At 40.1% G+C, this 22,858-nt stretch overlaps 1 protein-coding gene across 1 annotated transcript; it reads right to left on the minus strand.

The window, feature by feature from the left end:
• Positions 1-581: 581 nt before the first annotated feature.
• Positions 582-1,547, minus strand: LOC147368301 (olfactory receptor 7A17-like). Its single transcript, XM_086408793.1, has one exon. It carries the CDS (start codon positions 1,518-1,520, stop codon positions 582-584), a length of 939 nt encoding a protein of 312 aa, XP_086264919.1. The 5' UTR covers positions 1,521-1,547.
• Positions 1,548-22,858: the final 21,311 nt, after the last annotated feature.

The raw sequence follows: 22,858 nt of genomic DNA on the forward strand, positions 1-22,858 counted from the left end.
CATGACTAAGTTGGGTTCTCTGAGCCCTGGTCTCTCACAGGGGTACAATCTACCTGTCAGTCATTGTAGGAGAGCAGATGAAGATTATTGTAAACTACATCAGTTGGTGACTCAAGTTGCTTCTCCTATTGTTGATGTGATCTAGTTACAAAATGGATTAACCCAAACCCTGGCCATTAGTGTACAGACTCCAATATGTCAAATGACTTGTCAACAGAAGATCATATGAAGTACAGTTACTTTCACCTGGTAGAGAAAGCATTGCACAATTTCTTCAGCAATCCTGTATTATTTTAAGCATTACATTTCCTGTATTACATATTATACTTGTGAAAACTTATGCAGTAGGTTCTATTTCCCACACTAAACCCAGAGAATATATTAAGAGATCAAAATTTTAAAGAAAATACAGGAAGAAACCATTGCTATATATGAAAAATGAAAGAAATTGAACTCTTTAAATAACTTAAATTTCAAATTATCTTTCTGGTCACTGATAATATTAATCATGATTAGGATCTCTTAGGGTTTTGAGGACTGTTACTCATGAAAAAGTCTCTATCTTCAGACAAATATTTCCCTTATACCAAGAATGTTTCTCTACTGAAGAGTGTTTTAAGGGCTTGCTTTATGTCTTTGTTTTTAAGACTGTAGATAAAAGGGTTCAGCATGGGTGTGACCACAGTGTACATCACTGAGGCTACTGCAGTTGCCCTGGAGTTTTGTGTGCTGGCAGAGCTAAGATACACCCCAAGGCTTGTACCATAGAACAAGGAGACAGTTGAGAGGTGAGACACACATGTGGAAAATCCTTTATACTTGCCCCTTGTGGATGAAATTTTCAAAATAGAGGATACAATCTTAGAGTAAGAAAAAAGGATACCAGTGAGTGGAACAATAACCAGAACTCCACTTGCAAAATATATCATCAGGTCATTGAGGAAAGTATCAGAACAAGCAAGCTGAACCACCTCATAAAGTTCACCAAAAAAATGGTGAATTTCCAATTTTGTGCAAAAAGAGAGTCGCAAAATCATTAAGCCATGTAACAGAGAGTCGAGGACACTCACTAACCAGGATGTCAGAAGCAGGAGGTCACAAAACTTAGGATTCATGATGATCAGGTACTGCAATGGGTGACAGATGGCTACAAACCGGTCATAAGCCATCACAGTCAAGAGGATGTTGTCTAATATCCCAAAAAGCATGAAAAAATACATCTGTATGATGCAGCCTTCATAGGTGATAACTTGACTCTGAGTCTGGATGTTCCACAGCATCTTTGGGATGGTGGTAGAGGTGAAACAGATGTCTGAAAAAGATAGGTTGAAGAGAAAGAAATACATGGGTGTGTGGAGGTGGGAGTTAGTGATAATGGCCAGGATGATGAGAAGGTTCCCAATGAAGGTGACCAGGTACATGAACAGGAAGAACCAAAAGAGGAGAGGCTGCAGTAATACTTCCTCTGAGAGTCCCAGGAGGATAAACTCTGAAATACAAGTTTGGTTTCCTACTTCCATGTAGCCAATGAAACTGCAGAAATAGAAACAGGAACAGTGCAAATTTAGCTGAAAGAAGCCATCAAGAGATGGTACGGGTGGGTGGAGGGAGGGGGGTTCGGAATGGGGAACACGTGTATACCTGTGGCGGATTCAGGTTAATGTATGGCAAAACCAATACAATATTGCAAAGTAATTAACCTCCAATTAAAATAAATAAATTTATATTTAAAAATAAAAATTAAAAACTGAAATAAAATACAGTGGGTGAAAAAAAAAAAAAAAGAAATTAACAGAGAAGGAAGCAAGATGTTCTTCAGTAGGTGAAAGTGAAATCATTCAGTCGTGTCAGATTCTTTGCAACCCTGTGGGCTGTAGCCTACCAGATTCCTCCATCCACGGGATTCTTCAGGCAATAGTACTGGAGTGGGTTGTTATTTCCTTCTCCAGGGGATCTTCCCAATCCAGGTATCGAACCGAGGTCTCCCGCCTTGCAGGCAGATGCTTTACCATCTGAGCCACCAGGGAAGCCGATTGGATAAGTAAACTTGGGCACATCCAAACAATGCACTACGGTGTCACTGAGTCCTCCTGCATCTGAAGCAGTTGATAGGGCCAGCACAAGTCTTCTATAGGATAAATCTATTAGTTTGCTTTCCTCTGAGAATCCGGTTTTTAGTTCAAGTATCCTAATGGAGAAGCCATGTCTACTGGGATCTCAAGAATGAGCCAGACATGAAGCAGGGAACTGTACAACTCTTCTTCCATGTGCATGAAAAGAGATAGAAAATACAGAGAAGGAGAGAGAAATGAAATAGACAAAAAGGGAGGATAAGAAGCAAAAGACTGTATTTCACTGAAAGAAGAAACGATGGGGAATCACTTTCTTTGGGTGATAGCAGTATTATACATCTATCTTATAGCTCCCTGAATGCCCCCAATAATAATAATATTAATACCCAACTAGGAAAATATTTTCAATCTTTATGACCTAAAATTATTCATAGTCTCACACTACCATTTATCCCCACATTACTATTTATCTGTTTAAATAACATGTATAATACCATATATGAAACAAGTCACCAGTCCAGGTTCAATGCACGATACTGGATGCTTGAGGCTGGTGCACTGGGACGACCCAGAGGGATGGTACAGGGAGGGAGGAGGGAGGAGGGTTCAGAATGTGGAACACGTGTACACCTGTGCAGGATTCATGTTATTCATGTTGATATATGGCAAAACCAATACAATATTGTAAAGTTAAAAAAGAAAAAAAAAAGATCAATTAAAAACTTTAAATATATATAGTAAAATTTATAGAATTAAAGCAAAACATTTTAAAGCTTTAAAATCTAGTGACCTGGGAAATGTTTTGATAGGTTAAACTGTTATTTTTAAAATATTGCTGAAATGATAGTGAATTCTAGCGATAATTTCAGAAAGAAATTACTTCAATTCCCCACAATGTTTCCAGAAAGTAGAAACAGTTAAGATACTTTCTAATTCATTCTGTAAAGCCAGCCTTAACTAACAGAAAGCTATGTAGACATATTACAGGAAAAGAAAGCTGCAGATCAGTATAACTCACAAATATAGGTACAAATGTCCTCAACAAAATATTAGCAAATCAAAACAAACAATAGAGGGAATTTTATACTAAGACCAAGGAGAATTTATTCCAGGTATGCAGGATGAGTTAAAAATGTGAAAATAAATGTAATCTATTCCTTCCTTCAGTTAACAATAGTGTTAACTTTAAATTTTGTTAATAAAAAAATGGACAACTTGGAAGAAATGGACAAATTCTTAGAAAACTACAACTTTTCATGTTAATTTTTAAAATACTAAAAAGAAAATCAATTTAATCTACTATGTCAACAAGCTAATGAAGAGAAATCATATCAATTTATGTAGAAAGAGCAGTTGATAAAACCCAAAACACGTTCATAATAATAATAACAAACCTGCAGTAGATTGAGTATAGGAACTTCCTCTGTTTTGTAGAGAATGTGTAACACAGAGCCGAAAATAAAATCCTACTTGATGGTGAGAAAATGGGACAAAGCCCTTTCACAAAAATTACCTCAAGGTGTATCATATACTTAAAACACAAAACCATAAGTCATCCAGAAGAAAACACTGGGGGAAATCTAGAGTATCTTAGATTTGGCAATGAGGTTTTAGACACAGCACCAAAAGAATAATTCATAAAAAAAATAAGTTGTATTTCATTCCTTTAAAAATCTGCTTTGTAAAAGTGGCTAAGAGTGACAATAGTCAAGTAGCAATCTTAGAAATAGTACTTGGAAAAATGTGTCTAATAAAGGACTTGAATCCAAATTATACATAGAACTCATAAATTCAATAATAAGAAAACAAATAACCCAATTTAAAATGGACACCACTGCAGTGACTTGGCATGAACGAAGGTAAAGACATCTCATCAAAGAAACACTGATGGCAAGAAAGCTTCTGGAAAAATTCACAGCATCTTTTATCATTAGATAATTATAATATACAACAACCAATATACACATTTTAGAATGGCTGAAAACAAACAAAAATACTCGACATACCAATTGACAAGTATGTGAAGCAATACAAACTCTCATTCATTGCCAGTGGGATTAAAAAATAGCATAGTCACTTAAGAGGATGGCTTGGTAGATTCTTCTGAAGTTAAATATAATCTTACCATACAATCCAGCAGTGTAACTACTAGGTATGTGCATGTCTGCATAGTCATTTTTCATGTCCTACTCTTTGTGACCCCATGGACTGTAGGCTGGCAGGTCCTCTGTCCATGGAATTTTTCAGGCAAGAATGATGGAGTGGGTTGCCATTTCCTCCTCCAAGGTATCTTCCTGACCGGGAGATCAAACCCGCATCTCCTACATCGGCAGGCAAATCCTTTACCACTGTGAAACCTGGGATGTACAACTAAGGTATACACACAACTAATCCAAAAATATGTCCACACAAAAATCTGCATTCAAATGATTATAGCAGCTTTATTCATGGTCTCTAAAATTGCAAGCAACCAAGGTGCCCTTCAATTAAGTAAATGTATAAATACACTGTGGTACATCTGTACAAATGAAAAAAAATAAATTCGTGATAAAAAAAAAAAAAAAAAACTAGTGAAAAAAATAAATTCAGTTCAGTTCAGTCACTCAGTCATGTCCGACACTTTGCAACACCATGAATCGCAGCACACCAGGCCTCCCTGTCCATCACCAACTCCCGGAGTTCACTCAGACTAACGTCCATCGAGTCAGTGATGCCATCAAGCCATCTCATCCTCTGTCGTCCCCTTCTCCTCTTGCCCCCAATCCCTCCCAGCATCAGAGTCTTTTCCAATGAGTGAACTCTTCGCATGAGGGGGCCAAAGTACTGGAATTTCAGCTTTAACATCATTCCTTCCAAAGAAATCCCAGGGCTGATCTCCTTTAGAATGGACTGGTTGGATCTTCTTGCTGTCCAAGGGAATCTCAAGAGTCTTGTCCAGCATCACAGTTCAACGCATCAATTCTTCGGTGCTCAGCCTTCTTCACAGTCCAACTCTCACATCCATACATGACCACTGAAAAAATCATAGCCTTGACTAGACGAACGTTTGTTGGCAAAGTAATGTCTCTGCTTTTAAATATGCTATCTAGGTTGGTCATAACTTTCCTTCCAAGAAGTAAGCGTCTTTTAATTTCATGGCTGCAGTCACCATCTGCAGTGATTTTGGAGCCCCCAAAAATAAAGTCTGACACTGTTTCCACTGTTTCCCCATCTATTTCTCATGAACTGATGGGACCAGATGCCATGATCTTCGTTTTCTGAATGTTGAGCTTTAATCCAATTTTTTCACTCTCCACTTTCACTTTCATTAAGAGGCTTTTTAGTTTCTCTTCACTTTCTTCCATAAGGGTGGAGTCATCTGCATATCTGAGGTTATTGATATTTCTCCCGGCAATCTTGACTCCAGCTTGTGCTTCTTCTAGTGCAGCGTTTCTCATGATGTACTCTGCATAGAAGTTAAATAAGCAGAGTGACAATATACAGCCTTGACGTACTCCTTTTCCTATTTGGAATCAGTCTGTTATTCCATGTCCAGTTCTAACAGTTGCTTCCTGACCTGCATACAAATTTCTCAAGAGGCAGATCAGGTGGTCTGGTATTCCCATCTCTTGAAGAATTTTCCACAGTTTCTTGTGATCCACACAGTCAAAGGCTTTGGCATAGTCAATAAAGCAGAAATAGATGTTTTTCTGGAACTCTCTTGCTTTTTCCATGATCCAGCGGATGTTGGCAATTTGGTCTCTAGTTCCTCTGCCTTTTCTAAAACCAGCTTGAACATCTGGAATTTCGCAGTTCACGTATTGCTGAAGCCTGGCTTGGAGAATTTTGAGCATTACTTTACTAGCATGCGAGATGACTGCAATTGTGTGGTAGTTTGAGCATTCTTTGGCATTGCCTTTCTTTGCGATTGGAAGGAAAACTGACCTTTTCCAGTCCTGTGGCCACTGCTGAGTTTTCCAAATTTGCTGGCATATTGAGTGCAGCACTTTCAGGGCATCATCTTTCAGTATTTGGAATAGCTCGACTGGAATTCCATTACTTCCACTAGCTTTGTTCATAGTGATGCTTTCTAAGGCCCACTTGACTTCACATTCCAGGATGTCTGCCTCTAGGCCAGTGATCACACCTTTGTGATTATCTGGGTCGTGAAGATCTTTTTTGTACAGTTCTTCTGTGTATTCTTGCCATCTCTTCTTAATATCTTCTACTTCTGTTAGGTCCATACCATTTCTGTCCTTTATCAAGCCCATATTTGCATGAAATGGTCCCTTGGTATCTCTAATATTCTTTAAGTGATCTCTAGTCTTTCTCATTTTGTTGTTTTCTTCTATTTCTTTGCATTGATTGCTGAAGAAGGCTTTCTTATCTCTTCTTGCTATTCTTTGGAACTCTGCATTCAGATGCTTATATCTTTCCTTTTCTCCTTTGCTTTTCTCTTCTCTTCTTTTCACAGCTATTTGTAAGGCATCCCCAAATAGCCATTTTGCTTTTTGCATTTCTTTTCCACGGGGATGGTCTTGATCCCTGTGTCCTGTACAATGTCATGAACATTATTCCAAAGTTCATCAGGCATTCTATCTCTCAGATCTAGGCCCTTAAATCTATTTCTCACTTTCACTGTAGAATCATAAGGGATATGATTTAGGCCATACCTGTATGGTCTAGTGCTTTTCCCTACTTTCTTCAATTTGAGTCTGAATTTGGCAATAAGGAGTTCATGATCTGAGTCACAGTCAGCTCCTGGTCTTGTTTTTGTTTACTGTATAGAGCCTCTCCATCTTGGCTGCAAAGAATATAATCAGTCTGATTTTGGTGTTGACCATCTGGTGATGTCCATGTGTAGAGTCTTTTCTTGTGTTGTTGGAAGAGGGTGTTTGATATGATCAGTGCATTTTCTTAGCAAAACTCTATTAGTCTTTGCCCTGCTTCATTCTGTATTCCAAGGTCAAATTTGCCTGTTACTCCAGGTGTTTCTTGACTTCCTACTTTTGCATTCCAGTCCCCTATAATTAAAAGGACATCTTTTTTGGGTGTTAGTTCTAAAAGGTCTTGTAGGTCTTCGTAGAACCGTTCAAATTCAGCTTCTTCAGCATTACTGGTTGGGGCATAGACTTGGATTACTGTGCTATTGAATGGTTTGCCTTGGACACGAACAGAGATCATTCTGTCGTTTTTGAGATTGTATCCAAGTACTGCATTTCAGACTCTTTTGTTGACCATGATGGCTACTCCATTTCTTCTGAGGGATTCCTGCCTGCAGAAGTACATAAAATGGTCATCTGAGTTAAATTCACGCATTCCAGTCCACTTTAGTTCGCTGCTTCCTAGGATGTCGACATTCACTCTTGCCATCTCTTGTTTGACCACTTCCAATTTTCCTTGATTCATGGAAGCCATAAAATAGCATGGATAAATCTTATATGCTTGTTTCTAAATGAATGAAGTCAGATTGAAAAGTTAAGGTTGTATGACTCTGAGGAAGAAACAATGAAAAGTTAAAAGACAAGCAGTTTTTCCAGCAGTGAAACTATTCCATAGGATACTGTAACTGTGAACATGTGAGAGTATGTATTTTTCAAAATGTATTAAACTTTACAAAGAGTAAATATCTAGGTATGCAAATAAAGACATCAGTTAGAAGGTTAAGGGAATTCCAGGATGGAATGCAGACTGTGGAGAAAAAAATCTAATTGTACTCAAATAAATGGAACACCTTCACTGAAGGAAGAAGGGGAAACAGTGGTGAACTTAGTATTACTGGAAATGAGTAGAGACTATAAAATTAAAGGCAAAGAATTGTACATAAGTACTGTACTCAGGTGCCCTTCCCTCATGGCTGAGGTCAGGGGAAGAAGCCAGGAGGACCCCATGCCTGAGGGGCAGTGGCCAAGAGGAGTTACCCCCATGTCTGAGGTTAGGGGCTGCAGCCGAGAGTGCCAGGCTGCAACAGCGCAGGAACAGCCAAGAGGAGCTACCCCACGTCCAAGGTCAGGGGCGGCAGCTGGGAAGAGCTACCCAACGTCTAAGGTTAGGGGCGGCAGCTGAGAGGAGCTACCCCCTGCCCGAGGCCAGGGGCAGCAGCCCAGATGAGCAACCCCACATCCAAGGAGTGATGGCTGCGCAGGCTCAGGAGTGCCTAGAGGAGCTATTCCACGTTCAAGGTCAGGAGAGGTGGTGGTGAGGAGATACCCCTCATCCAAAGTAAGAGAAACCCAAGTAAGACGGTAGGTGTTGCAAGAGGGCATCAGAGGGCAGACACACTGAAACCATAATCACAGAAAACTAGTCAATCTAATCACACTAGGACCACAGCCTTATGTAACTCAATGAAACTAGGCCATGCCCATGGGGCAACGCAAGTCAGGCGGGCATGGTAGAGAGGTCTGACACAATGTGGTCCACTGGAGAAAGGAATGGCAAACCACTTCAGTATTCTTGCCTTGAGAACCCCATGAACAGTATGAAAAGGCACAATGAGATGCACAATACTGGATGCTTGGGGCTGGTGCACTGGGACAACCCAGAGGGATGGTATGGGGAGGGAGGAGGGAGGAGGGTTCAGGATGGGGAATAAATGTATACCTGTGGCAGACTCATTTTGATATTTGGCAAAACTAATACAATATTGTAAAGTTTAAAAATAAAATAAAATTTAAAAAAAAAGGCAAAATGATAGGATACTTAAAGAGAAACTCCCCAGGTCAATAGGTGCCCAATATGCTACTGGAGATCAGTGGAGAAATAACTCCAGAAGGAATGAAGGGAGGGAGCCAAAGCAAAAACAATACCCAGTTGTGGAGGTGACTGGTGGTAGAAGCAAGGTCCGATGCTGTAAAGAGCAATATTTGCATAGGAACCTGGAAAGTCAGGTCAATGAATCAAGGCAAATTGGAAGTGGTCAAATAGGAGATGGCAAGAGTGAACTTCAACATTCTAGGAATCAGTGAACTAAAATGGACTGGAACGGGTGAATTTAACTCAGATGAAAATTAGAGATACCAAGGGAACATTTCACACAAAGATGGGCTCAATAAAGGGCAGAAATGGTATGGATCTAACAGAAGCAGTAGATATTAAGAAGAGGTGGCAGGAATACACAGAAAAACTGAACAAAAAAAGATCTTCGTGACCCAGATAATCACGATGGTGTGATCACTCACCTAGAGCCAGACATCATGGAATGTGAAGTAAAGTGTGCCTTACAAAGCATCATTACGAAAAAAGCAAGTGGAGGTGATGGAATTCCAGTTGAGCTATTTCAAATCCTGAAAGATGATGCCATGAAAGTGCTGCACTCAGTATGCCAGCAAATTTGAAAAACTCAGCAGTGGCCACAGGACTGGAAAAGGTCAGTTTTCATTGCAATCCCAAAGAAAGGCAATGCCAAAGAATGCTCAAACTACCACACAATTGCTCTCATCTCATACGCTAGTAAAGTAATGCTCAAAATTCTCCAAGCCAGGCTTCAGCAGTACGTGAACCGTGAACTTACAGATGTTCAAGCTGGTTTGAGAAAAGGCAGAGGAACCAGAGATCAAATCGCCAACATCCGCTGGATCATGGGAAAAGCAAGAGAGTTCCAGAAAAACATCTATTTCTGCTTTATTGACTATGCCAAAGCCTTTGACTGTGTGGATCACAATAAACTGTGGGAAATTCTGAAAGAGATGAGAATACCAGACAACCTGACGTGCCTCTTGAGAAACCTACATGCAGGTCAGGAAGCAACAGTGGACATGGAACAACAGACTAGTTCCAAATAAGAAAAGGAGTACATCAAGGTTGTATATTGTCACCCTGCTTATTTAACTTCTATGCAGAGTACATCATGAGAAACACTGGACTGGAAGAAGCACAAGCTGGAATCAAGATTGCTTGGAGAAATATCAATAACCTCAGATATGCAGATGACACCACCTTTATGGCAGAAAGTGAAGAGGAACTAAAAAGCCTCTTGATGAAAGTGAAAGTGGAGAGTGAAAAAGTTGGCTTAAAGCTCAACATTCAGAAAACGAAGATCATGGCATCCGGTTGCATCACTTCATGGGAAATACATGGGGAAACAGTGTCAGACTTTATTTTTGGGGGCTCCAAAATCACTGCAAATGGTGATGGCAGCCATGAAATTAAAAGATGTTTACTCTTTGGAAGGAAAGTTATGACCAACCTAGATAGCATATTCAAAAGTAGAGGCATTACTTTGCCAACAAAGGTCCGTCTAGTCAAGGCTATGATTTTTCCAGTGGTCATATGGATGTGAGAGTTGGAATGTGAAGAAAGCTGAGCACTGAAGAATTGATGCGTTTGAACTGTGGTGTTGGACAAGACTCTTGAGAGTCCCTTGGACTACAAGGAGATCCAACCAGTCCATTCTGAAGGAGATCAGCCCTGGGATTTCTTTGGAAGAAATGATGCTAAAGCTGAAACTCCAGTAGTTTGGCCACCTCATGCAAAGAGTTGACTCATTGGAAAAGACTCTGATGCTGGAAGGGATTGGGGGCAGGAGGAGAAGCGGACGACTGAGCATGAGATGGCTGGATGGCATCACTGACTCAATGGACGTGAATCTGAGTGAACTCCGGGAGTTGGTGATGGACAGGGAGGCCTGGTGTGCTGCGATTCATGGAGTCGCAAAGAGTCGGACACGACTGAGTGACTGCACTGAACTCAAATTGATACAGTTGCATTCCACCATAATATGAGTTAACAGTTATGATGCTCGCTGCAGTCCATGGGGTCACGAAGAACGGACACGACTCAGCGACTTCACTTTCACTTTTTACTTTTTAATGCTTTGCAGAAGGAAATGGCAACCCACTCCAGTGTTCTTCCCTGGAGAATCCCAGGGATGGCAGAGCCTGGTGGGCTGCCATCTATGGGGTCGCACAGAGTCGGACACGACTGAAGCGACTTAGCAGCAGCAGCAGCAGCATAGGTGTATACTGGAATGGAACAATTATGTAAGTGGATGACAGATGTGGAAACCCAGAATCTCACTACTGCAGTGGTTTTTGCACATAAGAAAGGGGAAAGGGCTGGAGTAACTATATGGTAATAAATCAAGTTAGAGACAAGTTATTTAGACACAGGTTTTATATATGTGTATATAAACACGTATGTGTATACATATATGTATGTACATACATACATAGATTGGTATAGGGCTTCCCTGGTGGTTCAGAGGTAAAGAATGTGCCTGCCAATGCAGGAGACCTGGGTTTAGGCCCTGGGTCAGGAAAGTACCCTGGAGGAGGGCATGGCAACCTGCTCAAATATTCTTGCCTGAAGAATCCCGTGGACATGAAACCAAGAAGGCTACAATCTATGGAGACCTAGAGGGGGACACAACTGAATGACTAACCATACATGCATGCACACAGATTAGTATACACACATGAGTTGTTGTTGTTGCTTAGTCACTAAGTCATGTCCAAATCTTTTGTGACTCCATGGACTATAGCCCACCAGGCACCTCTGTCCATAGGATTCTCCAGGAAAGAATACTGGAGTGGGTTGCCATTTCCTTTTCCAGGGGATCTTCTCTGCCTAGGGATCAAATTTGCATTACCTACATCACAGGCCGATTCTTTACCACTGAGCCACCAGGGAAACCAAACACACATACATTTATCTCATCAACTGAGAGGGTTAATGACTCATATAAACAGACAACTGGAATCCAGATCTTGTTTTGTTTGTATTGTGCCCATGTTGTGTAAGATGTGGCATCTTAGTTCCCTAACAAGAGTCTTAGTTCCTCAACCAATGATCAAACCTGTGCCCTCTGCATAGGAAGCTCAGAGTCTCAACCACTAAACCACCAGGGAAGTCCCAGATTTTGATTTCTAATGCCATTCTCCAACAGAAGGAACCAGGGCTCCTTGGAGGAGTAACTATTTATAGGCCTGGAGCTGGAAAGATGAGGTAAGTCAGGAGCATATGATGGTTCCATAAAGTACTGCTACTGCTAAGTCACTTCGGTCGTGTCCGACTCTGTGCGACCCCATAGATGGCAGCCCACCAGGCCCCGCCATCCCTGGGATTGTCCAGGCAAGAACACTAGAGTGGGTTGCCATTTCCTTCTCCAATACATGAAAGTGAAAAGTGAAAGTGAGGTCGCTCAGTCGTGTCCGACTCTTCGCGATCCCATGGATTGCAGCCTACCAGGCTCCTCCGTCCATGGGATTTTCCAGGCAAGAGTACTGGAGTGGGGTGCCATTGATAAAGTAAGGGAGTATTAAAAAAAAAAGAAAACTCTATCATAATGGAGTATATTATATCAAAGGAACATAGGTGCCATCTGAAAGAACTCCCAATACCCAAAGCTAGAAAATTTTGAGCAACAAGCTAAATAAAGTGGTATTGGATTATAATTAAGCATTTAAAATAAATATCCTTAAGTTCACACTGATAAAGCAAATGATCAATAATATTAATAGAGACAAATCCCTAATGCAAAAGAAATCCAATAAATTATGTAGACACTGTACTCTCAAAGAGGTGGAATGTAACTTGTCATTCTTGAAATGGAAGGTATATGCAATAACCCTCTTACAAAGAATACAGTTTGAGAGGAGGAAAAAGAGTAAATTTACAGCAAAGAAACCTGACAGTCAGCCAGGTAATCAGTGTCACAGTGAACAGTGATTACTTGTGCTGATAGTATACGTACCCTTGATATGGTATGATGAATAAAGAATTTCACTTGTATAGTCTTCCTCTTCAAAATCATAAACCACTCCAAACATGAGAAAACATCAGACTACTTTCTATCAATGAATGTTTTATAAAATACCTGATCAGTTCAGTTCAGTCACTCAGTCGTATTCGACTCTTCGTGACCCCATGAATTGCAGCACGCCAGGCCTCCCTGTCTATCACCAACTCCCGGAGCTCCCCCAAACTCATGTCCATCGAGTCAGTGATGCCATCTAGCCATCTCATCCTCTGTCGTCCACTTCTCCTCCTGCCCTCAATCCCTCCCAGGATCAATTGACTCTTTCCAATGAGTCAACTCTTCAAATGAGGTGGCCAAAGTATTAGAGTTTCAGCTTTAGCGTCAGTCCTTCCAAAGAACACCCAGGGCTGATCTCCTTCAGAATGGACTGGTTGGATATCCTTGCAGTCCAAGGGACTCTCAAGAGTCTTCTCCAACTCCACAGTTCAAAAGCATCAATTCTTCGGCACTCAGCTTTCTTCACAGTCCAACTCTCAACTCATACATGACTACTGGAAAAACCATAGCCATGACTAGACGGACCTTTGTTGGCAAAGCAATGTCTCTGCTTTTTAATATGCTATCTAGGTTGGTCATAACTTTCCTTCCAAGGAGTAAGTGTCTTTTAATTTCATGGCTGCAATCATCAATTACCTGATCAGTACTCCTCAAAATTTAAGTTCATTGAAAACAAGGGAAATCTGAGAAACTGTCACTGCCAAGAAGAATCAAGAAGAAAGAAATGTCTAAATGTAATGTGGTATCCTAGACAGAGGCTACAAATAAGGGAAACTGGGTATGGAGTTTATGAAAACTCTGTGTGCTATCTTTACAATTTTTCTTAAGTCTAAAGCTGTTTAACAAATAATGTTTATTTAAAATTTTAGTGAAATGTAAGCACCTTGGAAACAGCAGGTTCCGAATTTGACTCCAGAGTCTAATACTTGCCTTGGACAAGCAATATCACTGCAGTGAGTCTCACATTCTTTACCCATAAAATTCGAATAATGGCATCCAATTGTATAACGTTATTGCAAGAAAAGGGCTTCCCGGGTCGCTCAGTGGGTAAAGAATCTGCCTGCCAATGCAGGAGATGCAGGAGACATGGATTCCATCCCTTGGTCAAGAAGACTACCTAGAGGAGGGCATGGCAACCTACTGCAGTATGCTTGCCTGGAGAATACCATGAACAGAAGAACCCAGTGGACCACAGTCCTAGAGTTGCAAAGAGTTGGACATGAATGAAGCAACTGAGCACTGCAACATATAAATAAAACAACTAATATAAATGCCCTTGTATGACTACTATTAATCAGTGAATTTTCAGACATACTGTTTCAATCACTCACAGATCTGTTTCCCACCTCACAATCTTACCTCCATTTTTCTATTTCCACTCATCATCTATATACAGCTTTGACAGCTTCAATACTCTGTTGCTCACATTGACCTGAATGATCTTTACACAGAGTGAGCTGATCATAAGCACCATCCACTATAAATCTTGCCCTGACTCCCCTAACTTCAGAATTATCAGGACTGGCTTCCCAGGTGGCTCCAGTGGTAAAGAACCCACCTACCAATGCAGGAGATGTAAGAGATGCAGGTTCAATCTCTGAGGCAGAAAGATTCCCCTGGAGAAGGGCATGACAACCCACTCTAGTATTCTTGCTTGAGAAATCCCATGGACAGAGAAGCCTGACAAAGTGTCAAACATAACTAAAGCAACTTAGCATGCCCTGGTGGTCCAGTGGTTAAGATTCTGGGCTTCCACTGCAGGGCCATGGGCTTCCATCCCTGGCCAGGTACCTAAGATCTCACATGCCATCCAGCAAAAAAAAAAAAAAATAATAATAATAATAATTAAAAAATAATTAAGTATCGATTCAATAATGAAAATATAAGGTCTCTATTATCAGCCTGCTGCTTCACTGGCCCAACTCATGCTTTCAGTTTTCTTTCCCAGCCCTCATTATTGGTCCAGTATTAAGAACTATTTGCAATTTCCTCCAGTACTTTGGCCACCTTATGCGAAGAGTTGACTCATTGGAAAAGACTCTAATGCTGGGAGGGATTGTGGGCAGGAGGAGAAGGGAACTACAGAGGATGAGATGGTTGGATGGCATCACTGACTCGATGGACGTGAGTCTCAGTGAACTCCGGGAGTTGATGATGGACAGGGAGGCCTGGCGTGCTGAGATTCATGGGGTTGCAAAGAGTCAGACACGACTGAGCGACTGATCTGATCTGATCTGAAAACACTTTACAATTTAAGTAATCTCCACATTTTTCCCCTGACATCACACACCCTTTCCCCACTGGAAGAATTCAAGTCCTACTTTAAAGTTCAGTAAAAGTGTGTGCTTGCTTGTGAAGCCTTCACTAATTTCCTCATAAAAAGTCAAACACTTTCACATCCACTGAACCAGGATTGCAGCACTGGTTTAGGGTATAACTTTCTTTTCATGTCTCTTACCCCTGTTTGAGCTGTAAGCTCCTTAAGAGAAAAAACAATGTTTTCATTGTTTCCTTCAACTCTAGAATACAGCTTGGTGCCTAATATAGAGTAATTACTAAATAAAAATTTGTTGAACATCTGAAAGGACAAGTAGTGGAATGAGATTAGATGTATATTTCCATCAGTGAGGGAGAAGAAGAAGCAGTGAGACCAGAGGAAATATTCTGAGGGAGAACCAGCCACCAGAGGAGACAAATTGAAGAAAAAGGTTATTTTAGTGCATATGGAATCTCTATCTGGAATCAGGGCCAGTAGCGCCACAGGGCTTTGTATCATCAAGGATTTACTTGTCTCTGTGGATTACCCCCAGGTTACTACCAAGAAAAGGAGTCCCTTGTGCTATGCCACACCCCCAACACCTGTGAAAATTCTGTACCTCACCCAGAAATTATCAGGTAACAGCCTGAATTCAGTGATCCAGTTTCTCTCTTGTATGATGGCTGGGGTTGGTGGCTCTACACTCAGCAAGGGCACCAAGATGGACCCACTCATAAGCTCCTGGAAGACACTGTTGAGTTTTCTCACCATCTGATATTAGTAGAGTAGTCCTAAGGGAATGTAGCAGAAACAGTTACAGTTTCTGTAATTTAGGGGATGAATTCTCAAGAGTTTCAATAATGAGGTGTGTTTTTTTGTTGTTGTTTTGTTTTTTATCTTCTACTCTCTGAGACACCTGGTTCTCTGGAGGAAATAACTATAGAATACATACTTGTGACAGTTTTGAACCTTGGTATATATCTTTGGAACCCATGTGCATTTTTTATCCCACTGGACTCTTCCCTCCCAGGAAGAAGTTACTTTTCTTTAGGTGTGATCTCTAATATTCAGAGTACTCCATGATTGCCTTATCCATCTCTGAGGAGCATTTCCTTTTCCAAAGATCTAAAGAATAACGTTGGACATCTCAATGTTGTGGAAAATATACACTGACAAAAGAATGTCCATCCAAATGTCTAGCCAAATATCTACCAGTTAATACATCATTAAAGAAAATTTGGTATATCCATATGATGAAATATTATCAACAGTAGAAAAATAAAGTTCTAATAACACACTGTTCTTCAGTTGTTAAGTTGTGTCTGACTCTGTGACCTCATGGACTGCAGCATGTCAGGCTTCCCTGTCCTTCATTATCTCCTGGAGTTTTAGTCACATTCATGTCCATTAAATTAATGATGCTATCTAACCATCTCATCCTCTAACACCCCCTTCTGTTTTTGCCTCCAATCTTTCCCAGCATCAGGGTATTTTCCAGTGAGTCGGCTCTTCACATCAGGTGGCCAAAGTATTGGAGCTTCAGCTTCAGTATCAGTCCTTCCAATGAATATTCAGGGTTTATTTCCTTTAGCATTGACTTGTTTGATCTCCTTGCTGTCCAAGGGACTCGAAAGAGTCTTCTCTAGCATCACAGTTCAAAAGCATCAATTCTTCGGTGCTTAGGCGTCTTTATGGTCCAACCCTCACATCTGTATGTGACTATTGGAAAAACCGTATGTTCCACAACATGGGCAAATACATCCTGTTAAGTGAAAAAAGCCAGAAACGAACATAATATTGTGTGATTATACTTATAGGAAATACCCTGAAGAGGCAGATGTATAGTGACAAAAAGAAAATTAGTTATTTTCAGAGGCTGGGAAAATGTGAAAATTAAAAAGGAAAGCTAGTGTCTACAGAGTTTTCTTGAGGGTGATAAAAATGTTTTGGACTAGATAGACATGAGGTTGGACATTATGAATGTACTGTCACTGGATTGTATACTTGTAAATGCTTAATTTTATGTTTTGTGAAATAAATGGCATCACTCTGTATATATGATTCAGAAAACTGTTTTGTTTTTCACTCATACTTTCAAGATGTATCTATATTCTTATAGTTAACTGTAGATCATAGGCTGGAACACTGCAGTGTATGGGTCAAATTGAGCCCACTGCCATCCCCTCCCCACCTGCCCCCGCCTTTGGTAACATTCTCTAAAAGAACATTGATGGATTATTGGAACCTTTAGGTGGGCTTTTGGTTGTTTAAAAATTAGAACAGAACATAGATGTCAAGTGATTTAGTGATTTACATCTTGTGTGGAAAACATTATTTAATTGCCACTAAAATTAGACTTGTCATTTTTAGCAGAATCAGAATTATTTAAATGTACTTCTAGTAGATTGAGGTTTTCATTTTCTTTTTAATCTGAAGACACTGGACTACTAGAAGCAAAGAGGTGATGAAACTTGGCTATCTTAACTTTATCTTTATGAAATTATTAAAGAAAATATTCCACCATAATGGGGCTATATCAAAGAGACATAGGAGCAGTCTTAACTTTAACTTAATTTTATCTTTAAAGTTGACAAGAGTGACTCACTGATAGAATAAAGTCCAGAAATATAGTCTAGCCAAACGTAGGGGTAATACTTTCATCAGAGTTAGAATAGCAGTATCTGCAGTTAGACTGTTGTTATTGTTGTTTAGTCGCTAAGACCTCTCTGACTCTTTGTGACCCCATCGACTACAATCCCTTAGGCTCCTCTGTTCATGAGATTTTCCAGGCAAGAATATTTGAGTGGGTTGCCACTTCCTCCTCCAGGAGATTTTCTCCACCCATGGATCAAACCCTAGTCTCCTGCGTTTCCTGCGTTGGCAGGCAGATTCTTTACCACCAAGCCACCAGGGAACTGTTTCTTTGGAAAGTCCAAATCAGCAAAGGACGTGGCTTTCCAAATGACATATTGGTAAAGAATCTACCCACAAATCAGGGGATGAAGGAGACCCAGGTTCTAATCCTCAGTCAGTAAGATCCCCTGGAGGAGGGAATGACAACCCCTCCAGTTTTCTTGCCTGAAAAATCCCACAGACAGAGGAGCTTGCTTGGCTATAGTCCATAGGCTCACAAAGAGTCAGGCACGACTGAGCAATTAAGCAGGAGCACATGGATAAAGTAAAGAAGCTGATGTTGCCTCAGAAGCAGTTAGAATCATATTTGTATTCTTTCTGTTGCTCTTTCTTCCTTTTTGATGTTGCAGGATCCCTCCATTTCAAAATCAAAATGCTATTATTTTTATTCCTTCTTACTGAATAACTTCCCTTTCAAAAAATCCACCAATAATTCATTGAAATATAAGTCATGATACATAAAGACACATACTTGAATGCCTGTGTTGGTGTGTGTGTGTGTGTGCACGTGTGTGTGTGTGTGTGTACAAATGCTTCGAAGTATTTCAGCAATATCTTGAAACTTCACTTAACAATGTTCAATTATTTTCTTTAATTCTTTGCAAAAGGAGATGCATCCCAGAGATGGATATAACAGTTCATCACAGATACTTTGCACTCCAGAGATCATATCTAAAAAGAGATGGGCTATTCCTTGCAGAAAAAAGAATCTAATGAGATAGCAGAAATATATGGAGATTCATAACTGCTTCCCAAGAGTCAAAATTGGCAAAACAATTTGCACTTTTTTTTCTCCCTTAGTCTCTAAAGAACCAACTCTCTCATGATTTCAGGAGGCAATAAAATATTTAATTAGGCTCTGTGGGAATTCAGCCCTTGAAGATGAACAGTAAAAATGTCAATTCTTTCCCTACATTTACATGAGAATACAAGACCAAACTTAGGTGATGTTTGAAGAAACACAAATGCATCTTTCAGAACCACCATGAGAGGCTCCATCTCCCTACACTTACTGGATAAAAGATTTTTACTTCATCTATCATCCAAGGAAGAAACTGGATCACTGAAATGAGGACTCCTCTCTGGTAATTTGTGGGTAAGCCACATCTTCACAGGTGTATGTGGATATGATATGGCCTTTTTTTAAATTTATTTATTTTAATTAGAGGCTAATTACTTTACAATATTGTGTTGGTATTGCCATACATCAACATGAATCTGCCACGAGTGTACACATGTTCCCAATCCTGAACCCCCCTCCCACCTCCCTCCCCATACCATCCCTCTGGGTCATCCCAGTGCACCAGCCCCTAGCATCCTGAATCTTGCATAAAACCTGGACTGGTGATTCATTTCTTATATGACATTATACATGTTTCAATGCCATTCTTCCAAATCATCCCCACTCCCTCTCCCACAGAGTCCAAAAGACTCTTCAATACATCTGTGTCTCTTTTGCTGTCTCTCATACAGGGTTATTGTTACCATCTTTATAAATTCCATATATATGCGTTAGTATACTGTATTGGTTTTAAATGTAGCAACTTTAAGGATGTCAGCAGGGATAAAAAGAAAAGTTTGACCCACAATCCTGAAAACTGCACTTCAGTTCAGTTCAGTTCAGTCGCTCAGTCATGTCCAACTCTTTGCAACCCCATGAACCCCTGGCAGCATGCCAGGCCTCCCTGTCTATCACCAACTCCTGGAGTTTACTCAAACCCATGTCCATCGAGTCGATGATGCTATCCAACCATCTCATCCTCTGTCATCCCCTTCTCATCCTGCCCTCAATCTTTCCCAGCATCACAGTCTTTTCAAATGTTTCAGCTCTTCGCATCAGATGGCCAAACTATTGGAGTCTCAGCTTCAACATCAGTCCCTCCAATGAGCACCCAGGACTGGTTTCCTTTAGGATGGACTGGTTGGATCTCCTTGCAATCCAAGGAACTCTCAAGAGTCTTCTCCAACACCACAGTTCAAAAGCATCAATTCTTCAGTGCTCAGCTTTATTTGTAGTCCAACTCTTATTAGACATGAACAAATGAGAACAATTCCAAGGATGGAGCACTCAAAAAATCTTCAACATGGGAGCTTGAAGGGTCTAAACCTGTATGCCTCTGAAATGTCAATGCTGGGTTCACAAAGTCAGGTGATTAGGAGTACAAAAGAGATGATTCCATGGGATCCTGAGATAAGATTAGTTACCCAAATAAGTTCATTTCTATCATTTTTTTTTTTTAGATTCCTCAAAACTTCACTCAGTAGGACAATCTCTACGTCTATCGAGGTTGCTGCAAATGGCATTATTTCATTCTTCTTAATGACCAAAAAATATTCCATTATATGTAAGTACCACATCTTCTCTATCCATTCCTCTGTCGATGGACATTTGGGTTGCTTCCATGTCCTGGTTGTTGTCAAAAATGCTGCAATGATGAACAATGGGGTCCATGTATCATTTTGAAGCATGTTTTTCTCTGGGTATACACCCAAGCGTGGGATTGTGGAATCTTATGGCAGCTCTATTTTTAGTTTTTAAAGGAACCTCCATAGTATTCTCCATAGTGGCCGTACCAATCTACATTCCCAACAACAATTTAGAAGAGTTCGATTTTCTTCAACCCTCTTCAGAATTTATTATCTGTAGATTCTTTTATGATGGCCATTCTGACTGATGTGAGGTGATATCTCATTGTAGTTTTCATTTTCTATGGAGAAATGTATATTTAGATCTTCTCATTTTTTTTATTTGGTTTTTGTTTGTTTGCATATTAAGTCACATGAACTATAAATTTTGGAGACTAATCCTTTGTTTCTCACTTTATTTGCAAATATTTTCTCCCATTTTGTGGGTTGTCTTTTAATTTATTTTGTGATTTCCTTTACACTGTAAAACCTCTTCAATTTAATTTGGTACCTTTTGTTTATCGTTTTATTTTTTTATACTTTTTTGATAATACTTTTATTTTTATTTTTTAACCATTTATCATTTATTATTATTATTATTAGTTACTTTATAACATTGTATTGGTTTTGCCATACATCAACATGAACTCACCACAGGTGTATATGAGTTCCACTTCCTGAACCCCCCTCCCACCTCCTTCCCCAGAAAAAGTTATTGCTGTGATATATGTCAGAGAATGTTCTACCTATGTTTTCCTCTAAAAGTTTTAGAGTATCTGATCTTACATTTAGGTCTTTAATCCATTTTGAGTTTATTTTTGTGTATGGTGTAAAGGAGTGTTCTAAATTTCACTTTTTGTATGTGGCTGTCTAGTTTTCACAGGAAAGTTTATTGAAGATACTGTCTTTACTCCATTGTAAAATCTTGTCTTCTTTCTGGTAGATTACTTTGCTACAGGTGTGTAGGTTTATTTCTGCACTTCTATCCTGTTCTGTTGATCTTTATTTCTGTTTCTGTACCAGTACCATGCTGTTTTGATGACCATAGCTTTGCAGTATAGTATGAATTCAGGGAACCTGATTTCTCCAGCTCTATTTTTCTTTCTCAAGATTGCTTTAGCTATTCATGGTCTTTTGTGTCTCCATACAAATTTTTTTTTAAAATTTTGTTCTAGTCCTATAGAAAATGCCATTGGCAATCTAACAGGTACTGCATTGAATCTGCTGATTGTCTTGGGTAGTATAGTCATTTTGACAATATTGATTCTCGAATCAAAGAACGTGGTATATCTTTCCACCTGCGTGCATCATCTTCAATTTCACCAGTGACTGATAGTTTTTGGAGTTCAAGTCTTTTGTCTCCTTCAGTTCAGTTCATTCACTCAGTCGTGTCTGACTCTTTGTGACCCCTATGAATCGCAGCACACCAAGCCTCCCAGTCCATCACCAACTCCCGGAGTTCACTCAAACGCATGTCCATCGAGTCGGTGATGCCATCCAGCCGTTTCATCCTCTGTTGTCCCCTTCTCCTCCTGCCACCAATCCCTCCTAGCATCAGAGTCTCTTCCAATGAGTCAGCTCTTTGCATGAGGTGGCCAAAGTATTGGAATTTCAGCTTTAGCATCAGTCCTTCCAATGAACACCCAGGAATGATATCCTTTAGAATGGACTGATTGGATCTCCTTGCAGTCCAAGGGACTCTCAAGAGTCCTCTCCAACACCACAGTTCAAAAGCATCAATTCTTCGGCACTCAGCCTTCTCCACAGATCATCTCTCACATCCATACATGACCACTGGAAAAGCCATAGCCTTGACCAGATGGCCCTTTGTTGGCAAAGTAATATCTCTGCTTTTTAATATGCTATCTACAGGTTGTCATAACTTTCCTTGCAAGGAGTAAGCGCCTTTTAATTGCATGCCTGCAATCACCATCTGCAGTGATTTTGGAGCACAAAAATATAAAGTCTGCCACTGTTTCCACTGTTTCCCCATCTATTTCCCATGAAGTGATGGGACAAGTTGCCATGATCTTCATTTTCTGAATGTTGAGCTTTAAGCCAACCCTTTCACTCTCCTCTTTCACTTTCATCAAGAGGCTTTTTAGTTCCTCTTCACTTTCTGCCATAAGGGTGGTGACATCTGCATATCTGAGGTTATTGACATTTCTCCAGGCAATCTTGATTCCAGCTTGTGCTTCTTCCAGACCAGCGTTTCTCATGATGTACTCTGCATATAAGTTAAATAAGCAAGGTGACAACATACAGCCTTGATGGACTCCTTTTCCTATTTGGAACCAGTCTGTTGTTCCCTGTCCAGTTCTAACTGTTGCTTCCTGACCTGCATATAGGTTTCTCAAGAGGAAGGTCAGCTGGTGTAGTATGCCCATCTCGTGAAGAATTTTCCACAGTTTATTGTGATCTACACAGTCAAAGGCTTTGGCATTGTCAAAAAAGCAGAAATAGATGTTTTTCTCG

This window comes from Bos grunniens, chromosome 7, assembly GCF_055505025.1.
Source record: "Bos grunniens cultivar Pamir isolate PY7600 chromosome 7, Bosgru_T2T1.0, whole genome shotgun sequence".
NCBI lineage: Eukaryota > Metazoa > Chordata > Mammalia > Artiodactyla > Bovidae > Bos > Bos grunniens.